This window comes from Lepus europaeus, chromosome 17, assembly GCF_033115175.1.
Source record: "Lepus europaeus isolate LE1 chromosome 17, mLepTim1.pri, whole genome shotgun sequence".
Classification (NCBI taxonomy): Eukaryota; Metazoa; Chordata; class Mammalia; order Lagomorpha; family Leporidae; genus Lepus; species Lepus europaeus.
In genome coordinates this window covers 5,191,537-5,203,879 of record NC_084843.1, presented here as the reverse complement: position 1 = coordinate 5,203,879, position 12,343 = coordinate 5,191,537, and the positions used below count along the sequence as shown (strand labels likewise).

The window sequence follows — 12,343 nt, the reverse complement described above, 5'->3', positions numbered from 1 at the left end:
GAGGGAGGGACTTGGTGTGGTCAGTGCCCCCAGCAATTCTTTTTTTTTTGGCCACGTAGAGTTAGACAGTGAGAGAGAGAGAGACAGAGAGAGAGTTATAGACAGTGAGAGATGAGAGACAGAGAGAAAGGTCTTCCTTCCATTGGTTCACCCCCCAAATGGCCACTAAGGCTGGCGTGCTGCGCCGATCCGAAGTCGGGAGCCAGGTGCCTCCTTCCGGTCTCCCATGGGGTGCAGGGCCCAAGCACTTGGGCCATCCTCCACTGCCCTCCCAGGCCACAGCAGAGAGCTGGCCTGGAAGAGGGGCAACCGGGACAGAATCTGGCGCCCCAACCAGGACTAGAACCCCGTGAGCCGGCGCTGCAGGTGGAGGATTAGCCTAGTGAGCCGCGCCGACGGCCCTGGCACTTCTTTCTGCTGGAGGTTTGCCCAGCACGCCAGGTGATGCCAGGTGACTGAGGAAGTAAGGAGAGACAGGAGAAGATGTCCCAGAGCCAGGGGTCAATATGGCAGTCACGGATGTTCAAATGGGGGCAAGACAAGAGGGTGAGAGGAAGAGGAGGAGGAGGACGGGGAGGGGGAGAGAAAGCAAGGGTGGGGCGGGGCTGCTTCGTGGAGGCAGGAGCTGTGCCTGATGGAAACAGGGACGGCCTGGGCTGGGAGGGCAGTGGCGGGGAGGGATCGTGCCGGGACAGGGGTCAGGCCATGTGGCAGGGAGGGACAGAGGCCAGGCCCCGCGGGCACCCCCTGCCAGGCTTTCTGAGCCACTGCTGCCTGGAGCTGAGTCACCAGCAGCCGAGGCCAGGTCAGGGGGTCCAGGAGCAGAGAGAGGGCCTGGGGAAGGAGTGTCAGCAAGAGGCTGAACTTGAGCGGGGCCTGGGAGGCTGGGGCGGATTCCACATCACAGAGGAGCGACGGACAAGGCTTCGTGGAAGGGACGAGTGCCCACATTGCCGGCGTCGTCCCTGAGTGAAGCGTGGGAGCAAGACCCGTGGAGGCTGGGGGTAGAGTAAGCTGAAACCCAGCGGCAGCCCTGGATGACCTCTGGCCTCAGAGGTCACCTTTGTGCCCTGCCCGCCCCCACTTCGCAGTGACCCCTCACCACTGCACTTTCCCCTCCGCCCAGCCTGCTCCACTCTTCCCCTGCACGGCCCCTGCTCATTCGCTCACACTCACAGGGAGCCAGGGGACCGGAGCCAGGACCTTTATGATGCTGCCTCCTGGCCCTTCTGGGGTCCCCAGTCACCCGTTCATCACAGAAATTCCCCACCCTCACCTGCACAGGTGCCTCCCTGCCCTGGGGCCTCAGAGGCTGCCCAGAATTCTCCAACCACCACGATGCACGGCTGACCCCCGTGCCTCTCGGGGCTCTCGCTGGCGAGTCGATGGCCCCGCTTCTCCCATGGCCATCAGCTGCCGGAGCACCCAGCAGAACCTCTCAGGCCTGTTTCTGAGCCCACACTGCTTGGCCAGCCCAGACCGGAGGCAGCTACCCCAGCGGGGAAAGCAACTCGGAGCCTTCCTTCTACCAGACCCTTGGCCGCTGTAGCCGGAGCTCATTCATGCATGTGATTTATGAACTCATTCCACACGTGAGAAAAACATCTGCCCTTGGCTTCCCACACCGCGCCGGCAGACGGCTGAAGACGAGGCCCGCACACTGCAAGTCCCCCTCGTTTGCCTGAGCTCACGATTGCCGAGTTGTCTGATTGAAGGGATCCAGCACGGACGTAAACAGCCAAGTAAAGCTCTTATGAGCACATAAATACCGCAGGGGCCGTCGGCATGGCCCTAAAGTCCGGCTGCAGTCGCCAGGGCTGTCTGGGGAGGTGGGGACCGGAGGGTGAGATTGATCGCTGTTCACTGGGCCTGATAACCTTTCCTTACACGCACTGTTAGGATTTCTCACTCGAAGGGATGTGGAACCTGTGAGGATGTCAGTTTTGGGCAAAACAGCACAGCCTGATGATGTGGAGGGCAGTGATGTGTCCTCCCACACACACCCGCGCGAGTCCGCACACCCGTGCAGGTCACCTTGCTGCTCCTTTGGAAACAGGGCACCTAATCGAGGCAAGAGGAGGTCATCCTGGATCAGGCTGGGCTCCAACCCAATGGATGAGAAGAGGAAATCTGGATGCAAAGACCCAGACACAGGAAGACGGACAGGAAAGATGGAAGCAGAGACTGGATGATCCGTCTCCAAGCAAGGAGGGCCAGGCAGCACCAGGAGCCACCAGGAGCCAGAGAGAAGCAAGGGACAAGGTCTTCACTCGGGGCCTCCCCAAGGGACCCACCGGTAGACATGGTGATTTTTCCCTCTGGCCTCCGGAAAGCTAGGGAATGAATTAGGATTATTTTAAGCCACCTTGCTTGTTGTGGTTTCTCCCAGCAGCTTCAGGGACCGGGGACCGATGATTGAGGCCACAGCATCTCTGAGGCTGGGGACAGATGGTGGCCCACAGCAGGGACATCCAGCACCGCACGTGCAGAGCAAGTCCCTGAGTGCGCCTGGGTCTCCTCCTCTTCCTACACGAAGTGGAGGAGCTGGCTCCGAGGCAACCCCGCAGCTGCCCAGTGGGATACGCTCGTGACCACGCCACCCTGCAGCACAGTGCGTTTCCCATCTGCCGCCAGCAGCTTTAGCGAGCGCCATCTTCCCCACTGAGGCGGAGTGGCCCAGGCAGCTCGGGGCACTACTGCTCAGGCCTCCCCAGGGGCACTCTGGCTGTAGCTAGTGTTTGGTCCTCACCAGCGCTTTGAAAATTCTGTGCCTGGACCCAGATCACTCTTTGTTGGGCCAGGGACTAAACAGCCCTTGGCAAACAGAACCACACCACACCTGTCTTGGCATGACACTGTTTCCACGGGGGGGACACTGCACATCACCTTATTGGCATACTAGGAAGTGCCAAGAGGAAGGCGCGGCAGGTGTTTTGCCAAATGCCTTGATGACAAAGATGAGTCAAGTTCACGCTCTCCAGGGGCTACAGACGAGCCTCCCCAGGGCTCGGGAGGCAGGAAGAGCAGGCCTGCCCGTGGACCGTGGCAGTTAAGTTACAGGAATTCTATTACAACACCCTTTTCCTGTCTCCCAGGTCGCCCTTATCCTGCCAACATTTGCCCTTTATTGAATGTGGTTACTCCCCAGAGGACTTTTACTCGGAATTACGATTTCACCTCCTGGGAGCTAAAACATTTTCCTAGGAAGAACAATCTCATTCCTGTATCCAAAGGTATAAAGCAGGGGCATCTCCAGTCCTCCGGAGTCCAGCATTTGGCTTGGCAGGCCGCAAGGATGCGCTCAGATGGCCCTGCTCTCGCCCTCGTCTCTTCCTGCTGCTCTTGCTCGTGGAACAGTCTGATCGTCCACGCTGGGCAGCTTGTCCATGCTGGGGTCGGTTTTGCACCCTGCAGGGTGGCTGCTCCCCAGAAGGTTCCTGACAGCCCCTTCTCCTGTGAGTGAGTGTGTGACCTCCCTCACGGGGTCCCCTTGATCCTGGCCTCAAAGTGCCCAGCAAGAGGGCCAGCAGGAAATGCATTGCAAGATAACCAATGTTGGCGCAGAGGCCGAAGTCAGCCTCCCGCCCCGAGATCGGTTGCACAATCTACAAAGGGCAAAGGGGATCTCTTGCAAAGATCTGCTAGGAGCCAAGAATTTGAACTTGCTGCCCTTGCATTCAAGTTATTTCTGCTGAGTTATGTGCCCATATGCAAACTCTCAAAATGGCCTGGCTCCCAGACCAGACCTGGTGATGCTGAGGTCGGCTCTGTGTGAAGCAGTAGCAACCCCGGGGCAAAGGCCCCAGCCCCGAGAACCCCCAGCCACCTCAGTCCTCCCAGGGCTCCCCAGCCCCGGCAGCTCACCGCTAAGAGGATGGGGGACGGTGAACTGCTTCTTGTTGGCACGGACGGGAAGGAGGCTCTGCTGGCCCAGCCCTTCCTTCTGCTTCGCTTTTCTCTGCTGCACCATGCGTTCCAGCTTCTTCAGCCGCTCTTGAGAGCGAGAGATGAACTGAGGCTTCCGGACCTCCAGTGCTTCCTAAGAGGAGCAAAGAACACACTTTAGGAGAAAGGAACAAATCTGTCTGATTGGGTCAAGAGAAGCCAATCTAAAGTGCCTCATCCAGGGGCCAGCACACTGGCGTGCCCGTTCAGGCCCCAGCCGCTCCGCTTTCAGTCCGGCACCCTGCTCATGCGCGGGGAAAGCAGCGGAAGACGGCCCAAGCCCTTGGCTTCTGCCACCTATGTGGGAGACCCAGATGGAGTTCCAGGCTCCTGGCTTTGATGTGGCCCAGCCCCAGCCATTGGGGATATTTGGGGAGTGGACAAGTGGATGAAGGATCAATCTCTCTCCCTCTCTCTCTCTGCTTCCCAATTAAATAATTCTTTTTTTTTTAAGGGCCACATCAAGACATCAAAAACCACAGTGCAAAAGCTGGCCACAATTTTCTCCCATGAGCTTGGGCAAAAGGAAGGTAAGTGACACGTGTGTGACCTGGTACTTCGTGGTCAGTCTGGCTCCCAGGGCCCTCGGCAGCAGGGCCAGCCAGGAGCTGCATGGATTGAGATTGCCAAGGCAAAGGGCACATCTGCCTGTCCATCCTGCTGCCCAAAGCTGAGCACCGTGTTCTGCACTTGGAGCCACGGGCTGGAAGGACTGCAGGCACCAGGGGGCACAGGCGCCTGCCAGGTGAGCCTTAGCAACAGCCAGAGAAAGGTGCCTTCTCAGGAGAAATCGAACTGTGGTAGATTTCCTGGGTAGACGAGGCTGGGAGGAAGTCTCTGGGCAGCATGGTGCTGTGAGCCCCAGGACAGGTCAGCGGCCCCCATGCCTCCCCTCACCCACTTCCATGCACCTGCCTCCCCTCACCCGCCGCCATGACCCGCCTCCCCTCACCCACCTCCATGCACCCGCCTCCCCTTACCCGCCTCCCCTCACCTACTTCCATGCCTCTGACATAGGGCAAGTTAAGAGCTCAACTGCCGGCCTGCCCCACGCTCTAAGTGCAACCATTGCCTCCTAGAATCCCCACATCGTTCTGCAAGTCACATGTATTTGTTCCCATTTGACGGATGCAAACACTGAGACTTGGGGCTAGTTTGGTAGACCACAGGGAGACACTAAGCTATCTACCTTCTGTACCCATAATTGACTATTCTTCTAACGTCTCTGCAGAGCCACCCACGGCCACAGCAGTAGGCTCAGCTCGCTCTGCACAGCAAGCCCTGTTGGATCACTGGGTGCGGCCTGGGCAGTGTGGTGCTCCGTGGACCGCAGGAATGATTTGCACACTCAGGACTCCCCGTGTGGCTGTGGGGCCCTGGGGGGAAGGGGCCCAGTCTCACAGCTACTGCCTGAGCTCTGCACACAGTGGGTGCTCCGTTAAAGGCTCGCTGGGCAGAAATGTCCCTCTGTCCCCGTCTCCTCCCGGCCTCTGGAGGCTCTGAGTTCCCAGGGGAAGGGTGGTGTGAGCCTCGTGTGTGTCACGCGTGTGCCTCACTGCCATGCTGGGGAGGCAGTCACTCAGCTGGCTCCCTCCAGGGTGCCAACTACCAGCCACCAGGCCCCACGAGGCACGAGTCACTGGATGCGCTCCAGGCTTGGAGAGACGGCCTCTGGGATGGGCTGCTGGCCTGCACCCAGCTTCTCCCTCAGCCGTGCCCTGCTTGTGTCTGGCCCCAGAGGCTCGAGTCCCTTTGGGGGCACTGGGAATGTCTCACTGGGACCTGCGAAGGCCCCACGGTGCAGGAGTGGCAGTAGAGCCTTCTCCATGCTTGCAGGGAGGTTTAGAATGTAGCAAGAAGGTGTGGCTGCTGTGCCATGGGCTGCCGGCAGGAGCTGTCTCTGCCTGCCTTCTGTTTGGAAGGTTAAGAAATGTGTACCTATCCCTGCTACAATGCAGAAAAGACACAGAAGGAAACCTTGCACACCCTTCAACCTAAGGCTGTGCGACTTTGGCAATGGCCTTAATCTTCCAAAGCCTCCACGTCCGTGTCTGAAGAGGGGCTCACAAGGTGCTTTGGCTCCCTGGGATCCTGCCAGGCTCAAAGATGCCGATGCCAATGAGGTGACCTGGGCAGTTCCAGGGCATCTGTTGGTTGTCACATCCTGGCTTTCTATCCTCATCCCAGCCTGGCGCAGTCAGCATCGTGACCGCCAGCATTCAAATGCGACAGAGCGGGCCTGCTCCGAGTCACACTGAGAGTCCGTTTCCAGCCTCACAGGCAGCCGTGAGGGCGGGCACCCTCAGACTCCCCAGCAAGGGTCTTCCCCAGCAGGAATCCAGCCAGATGGACCCAGGCCTCACCTGCAGGGTCAAGGAGCCGGCAGGTGTTTGCTGAGCCCTGGGATAGCTTTCTGACAGCTCCAGGGTCTCGGGTCCCTCGGTGGGAGGCGGCGAGGGTGGCGGCGGCAGCGAGGGCTCAGGTGCGGTGGCATTGTCACTCTTCTTACATCCCTTTATTTTCAAAACCAAGTCACAGCACGTGTAGTCCCCTAGGAGAGAAGGGTTGGGACGCACGTGAGATACAGTGGGCAGTTTTGCAAATACAGACACCAGCGCGTTTCGGATGAGCCTCGTGATGCTGAAGACATCATGGCGCATGCCAGACGCTCCAGCTGCCCTGCCCCCAAGGGACAGCACTAACAGCTGCCTGGCCTCACAGAGGCCCGACTGGGCTCTGGGGTCTACGCCGCTCTGCCCAGGTGAGCAGCCCTCCCACGCTTGCCTCGCCTGCTGCATGTCCTGAGCGGTTATCGGAGCTGTGGTCTTTGGGATATGGTGCTTTCTCTGCCTTGTGTGTGCCACACTAAAGATACAAGGACAGGGGTGGAGTTCAGTGGTCTGTCCCTCCCCCTAACTTCCCATAGACTTCAGGGGCTGCAGAAGGAATTAGAGCGGCTGCTCTCTCTTCTCTCTCTGCGCTGGTTTTGGCCTCTTCCTGGGGCCAAACTGACTTTCCTTTGTGCAAAAGATCAGGAGATGAGGGGATTCCTTAGGGCAAGGCAGACTCTGGGGCAGTAGAAGGGACTAATAACCATTGGATAAATATTTATAATAGTACATTGATTATTGTTTATAATTAATAACTATTAAATAATTATATAAAAACGAATATAGGATAAAAGCCACACATTCGGCCTCTCCCAGGCTGCGCTCCCTGAGCCCCTGGTTTTCCTCACTGCACCTCTCCCCACAGCTGTGGCCTCAGCCATGCCTGCCGCTGGGACCCCAGCAGCATCGTCCTCACTACTGCCCTGCAGGGGGCTGTGCCCACCAAGCCCTTTGCCTCCTCCGCCCTGGAGTCTCCCACCTTCGGGTGGGTCCCAACCTCAGGACACCTCCCACCCTTCCTGAAGCAGGACCCACCCTGATTCCAACACAGTCCACAGGGGAGCACCCCACTCGCAGTCACAGCAGCTGTCAGGGGTCGGGGGTGGGCAGATGCTTGTCCCTGACGAGCCTGCGACTCCCTTGAGGGCTGAGCCATGTCATTCTCCCGCCGTGTCCTCACCAGCCAGGGGCCCTGGCTCTGCAGGGCTTAGTGTGGCCATCAGGAGACTCACGTGGCCACGAGACACAGCTCCATGCCCCGTGAACCTCTTACCCAAGCCCCGTGTCATTGCTCAAGCCTGGCTCCTCTCTGTCTGGGCCAGCTGTCCCAGCTCTTCTCAAAGCCCACCCGGACCCCCTTACTGCCTGCAGACCCAAGCTGAGTGGACGTTTTATGACTTGCTGATGGGAGTGTCCCAAGGCCCGCTGGACAGAGCTTTGTTGGGAGCAGCGAGGAAGATGGGTGTGTTAGGGCTGGGCTGCTGGTTCTGGTGATGGGGAGAGTGGGGGAGCAGGGTGCAGCGGAAGTGTGGCTCCCTGGACCTAACGTCACTTGGAGAAAACGTGCACGAGGCCACACAGAGGCAGTGAGGAGGAGGCAGAGCACATCCGCAGGATGGACGGGGAGCAGCAAGGATGCCCTCCAGCAGCAGCAAGAACGAATGCTTGCTAAAGTGACAGAATGACAGGTGAGCCCCAGGTAGCGTGGATTCGGCAGAGAACCCTTTCCTCCAAGTGTCAGGGGCCGTCCTCAGCATCTCGGCGGCCGGGCACAGTGCCTTGTGAGCACAGCAAGGTGCATGGGGTGTGCTGTGCTCGTGCCTGTGAGGGTCAGGCCCAGGTGAGAGCTACGTCCCTCAGCTGCTACCCCTGCTAGGCAGAGCAGGGCCCACGGTCAGTCTGGCGCACCTGCTGCCTTTAGTGTAGCCACGCTGCTGTGGAAGCCTTCCTCAGCTGAGCCAGGAGGCTCTGAGGTCCTCCTCGGTCTCAGTGGTGCTGGCCTTGGGCAGCGAGGCCAGCCGGGCCAGCGCTAGGAACCTCTGACACACAGGACTGCCCACTATCTGCACCTGCTGGTCTTGCCTCTCTGCAAGGGGCAGCTTTGCAAGGTGAGCATCTATGAACCAGGCCCAGGGAGTCACCCGACCGCTCTCCGTGCGACTCCAGCTAAGGGCCATCTGTCCCCGCCACCCTTGCTCCTTACCTGTGGGGAACTCTCTCTCTATCTGAACACCATTGTCTTCCTGCAGAGACGTGCACACATCGTGAAAGGGGCAAAGGAACCGAGGCAAAGGGATTGTGGAGTTCAGGAAGGGCTGGTGGCGTCTCGCTGTGGGCTCAGAAAGGTCGTGGCTCAGAGAGCCGTCCCCTTCCAGCTGCTGTTCCACTGGGGGAGCAGACAGAATCACACGCGCGTCTTGCTGCTTCTCGCTGCTTCCAGAGAATACTTTTGTTTCAACTAAAAATAAAATGAGAGTTGTGCTCAAGACATCTGATGCACCGACTTCTGCACTTGGGGTCTGTTGGAGTCAGGCTCGGGGGCTACGGCTCGGCCTCGGGGGAACATGGGCAGCCTGTGCCCAGCACCTGAGCTCCAGGAACTTCTAACGCCTGATCAGCATTCCAGTAAGGCTTTCCTTAGCACAGCTGGGAGCTCCATGTGTGTCCACTGCTACCCTGTGTCTGCGCAGAGACTGCACACCACGGTCCCCTCGTCCTAGACACTCACGTTATACCCTCTGTAGGGCTGATACAATGGGCGGCTTCGCACCTTCCCTCTGGGGCCAGAGGTAGCTGGGTTCACCCCCAACCCCTAACATGGTCAAGCTTCCCAGCCTCATCTATAAAATTGAGGCCAGGTGGTAACATCACGAATTGATATCAAATATTATTAAGTTACTATATCATTATACTTTATGTAATATATATATTTCTAAAACAAATATTTATAGAATTTATATCATTAGACTTTTATACAATAACATATTGATATTAATATGGATTTGAAATATTAAAGTTGAAATAATAATAAGGTATGTCACGTGTTTCACACAGGCCCTGATACAAGCAAGCATTTAATCACTGCTGGTGATCATTATCATCGCAGAAACACTGGTGCCAAGTTTTGCATTATGGGAAGTGCAGAGGCGGGAAGCAGTTCGTGAGGTCAGTGTAGCTCCCTCTAAGAAAGCAAAGAATCCGAGACCGGCACGCATTGCTTGTCCACAGGGCAACATCAAAATCCTGGAAACCACTTTGTCTATCAGTAGGGAGTAGTTAAATACATCACACGCATCCAACCCTCACGGAGGCAAGCACAATGAGGCAGATGCGCCCTGGGATAATCTCCGAGGCTCATTGTTAAGGGGACACAGCAGATGCAGGAGCGTGCGGGGGCACTGCCAGCCCATGCTTGTACAAGTGGAGCACCCCTGCAAGGCGGCGGAAGAAGCAGGAAGCCCCGGTGCCTCTACGTCTGCAGGTGCAGCAACCGGGCCTGGGACAGCGGCTTCCTGATCACTGCTCATCCTGTAGCTACGGGGCCTCTCAAATGTCTTTTCTTTCAGAATGCCAGAAATGTTCAAAAGAGGGGCTTCTTTTCTTTTTTTTATTTTTTTTTATTTATTTTTTATTTATTTATTTATTTATTTTTTACAGGCAGAGTGGACAGTGAGAGAGAGACAGAGAGAAAGGTCTTCCTTTTTGCCGTTGGTTCACCCTCCAATGGCCGCCGCGGTAGGCGCGCTGCGGCCAGCGCACCGCGCTGTTCCGATGGCAGGAGCCAGGTGCTTCTCCTGGTCTCCCATGGAGTGCAGGGCCCAACAACTTGGGCCATCCTCCACTGCACTCCCTGGCCACAGCAGAGAGCTGGCCTGGAAGGGGGCAACCGGGACAGGATCGGTGCCCCGACCGGGACTAGAACCCGGTGTGCCGGCGCCGCAAGGCGGAGGATTAGCCTAGTGAGCCGCGGCGCCGGCATTTTTATTTTTTGACAGGCAGAGTGGACAGTGAGAGAGAGACAGAGAGAAAGGTCTTCCTTTGCCGTTGGTTCACCCTCCAATGGCCGCCACGGCCGGTGCGCTGCGGCCAGCGCACCGTGCTGATCCGATGGCAGGAGCCAGGTGCTTCTCCTGGTCTCCCATGGGGTGCAGGACCCAAGGACTTGGGCCATCCTCCACTGCACTCCCTGGCCACAGCAGAGAGCTGGCCTGGAAGAGGGGCAACCGGGACAGGATCGGTGCCCCGACCGGGACTAGAACCCGGTGTGCCGGTGCCGCTAGGCGGAGGACTAGCCTAGTGAGCCGCGGCGCCAGAGGGGCTTCTTTTCAACAAGGCAGTGACGTCAGCAGTTGTCCATCCCCATGCTCATGCCCCCCTCCCACCAAGGAGGGTAAGGCCCCACCTGGGGTGAGAGCCACCGCTGCCAGTGGGAGGGTGTCCTAGCCTTCCCAAGGGTGGGGCAGGAGAGATTGGGAACAGCTGGAAGAATAAGAGCTGTCAGAACAGGCTCCCCCTGTTTTCTGAAATGGCTCATCTACAAAAAGGAGCTTATCCCAAGACCACCTGCTCTGCTCACACACTGACCTCTCGCAACAATGTCCTAGTGTCCGCATCTCATGTCCCTCTGACCCCAGGCCCCTAGTGTCCCAACCAACGAGAACAGATGGACTGTGAAACTGGGTGTGCAGTGCCATGGGAAGAACAAAGCGTTTAGGGCACTGGGTCCCCCAAAGTATCTCCAGGGCTGTGGGACCCAGCCCAGGTTGGGCGATTTGGTAACCATCAACTTCCTTATTCTCCAAAGAGATAAACTCAGTTTCCATGTTCTCATCAATCAGTGAAATGTAATTACACACCAGTACCACCGGGGCTCCACGCTTGGTGCACAGAGCCACTAAATACTGTGGTGGCTGTTGAAGCCCTGGCCACTGGAGAGACTCGCCCACCTGCTATGAAGTTGTGCTTCACTGAGCTCTGCAGAAAAATCTTAGCCCAAATCTTATTTAAAGAACTATCCATTCCGCAGAAGTGTAAAATATTATGGGTAGAAGAAGTCCTAAATAGTCACTCCTCGGTCAGATGCTCTCTCAGAATCAAAACCCAGCAATGCAGCCTCGCTCTGCCGGATCCTCTAATCCTGGCATCAGGCTTTGATGCACAGATGCATGGAATCAGGCAGCCTGTCTCTTAGCCCGTCACCTGTCTTTCCATCTAGTATCTATCTGATTTAATGTAAGTTTTTAGGAGAAGGAGCCTGGGTAAGTTGGAGGTCCCTCTTGACTTGGAAGAGTGAAAACAACGGGTAAGTCGAATGTTGCACTCGAAAGAGCTGGGACAGCCCCCAGAGAGGAGCGTGCCGTGGAGCAAGGGGAACTCTGCAGCCAGGGAGGGACGTCTGGACAATTAATGGATCCGCCCGCTTCTGAAAGGTACAACCAGCAGCCGGGAAGTTGCCCTGGGCTGCCCTCGGTGGGACAAGACAGCCCACGGCCCCTCGGCCCCAGCCACCAGGCAGGTACTTTGGGTACTTGCCTGCCCTGCCCTGGGGTCATCACCGTGTTTAGCACACGGCCGGCTGCTCTCTTGTCCACAGTCGTATCCCATAAACTTCTTGGCAAGCTGTGGCCCAGCCAGTCTGCCCAACTCTCTCCTGAAGCTTTTAGCTAACAGATGCAATGATGCCTTTACTTAGCTTTGTGCCTCTTGTCTGAATTCTGGCCTTGAAGATGTATTGGCTAAGGAGACCGACACAGGCGGGAAAATCAGGAATAAAAGCAACGAATAAAGTGCACACAATGCAGTGATTGGCCGTGTCGGGTGGGAAGTGGGCGGATGTCAGCCAGGGGGGCTCAGGGACGCTGTCTGAAAACCTGAGGACATCCCGCCTCTTCACCCGGGAGGTAGCAGAGTGGGTGCTCTGTTCAGCATCTTTAACTGCAAACGTGATTCATCTAACAATGAAAATGAACTTGAGAAAAGCATACTTTTCCAAGGGGCCTTTCCTCAAG

The 12,343-nt window shown here is 57.3% G+C and overlaps 1 protein-coding gene across 1 annotated transcript in view; it reads right to left on the bottom strand.

Annotated features, from left to right (window-relative positions):
• Window positions 1–12,343, bottom strand: part of C17H10orf90 (chromosome 17 C10orf90 homolog) — a 73,718-nt gene that overhangs the window by 21,774 nt on the left and 39,601 nt on the right. Inside the window, exons 2-4 of the mRNA XM_062214924.1 lie at window positions 8,539–8,793; window positions 6,309–6,496; window positions 3,865–4,039 (exon numbers count right to left, since the gene is read on the bottom strand). Coding sequence (XP_062070908.1) covers window positions 3,865–4,039; window positions 6,309–6,496; window positions 8,539–8,793 — 618 coding nt within the window. The remainder of the gene's footprint in view (window positions 1–3,864; window positions 4,040–6,308; window positions 6,497–8,538; window positions 8,794–12,343) is intronic.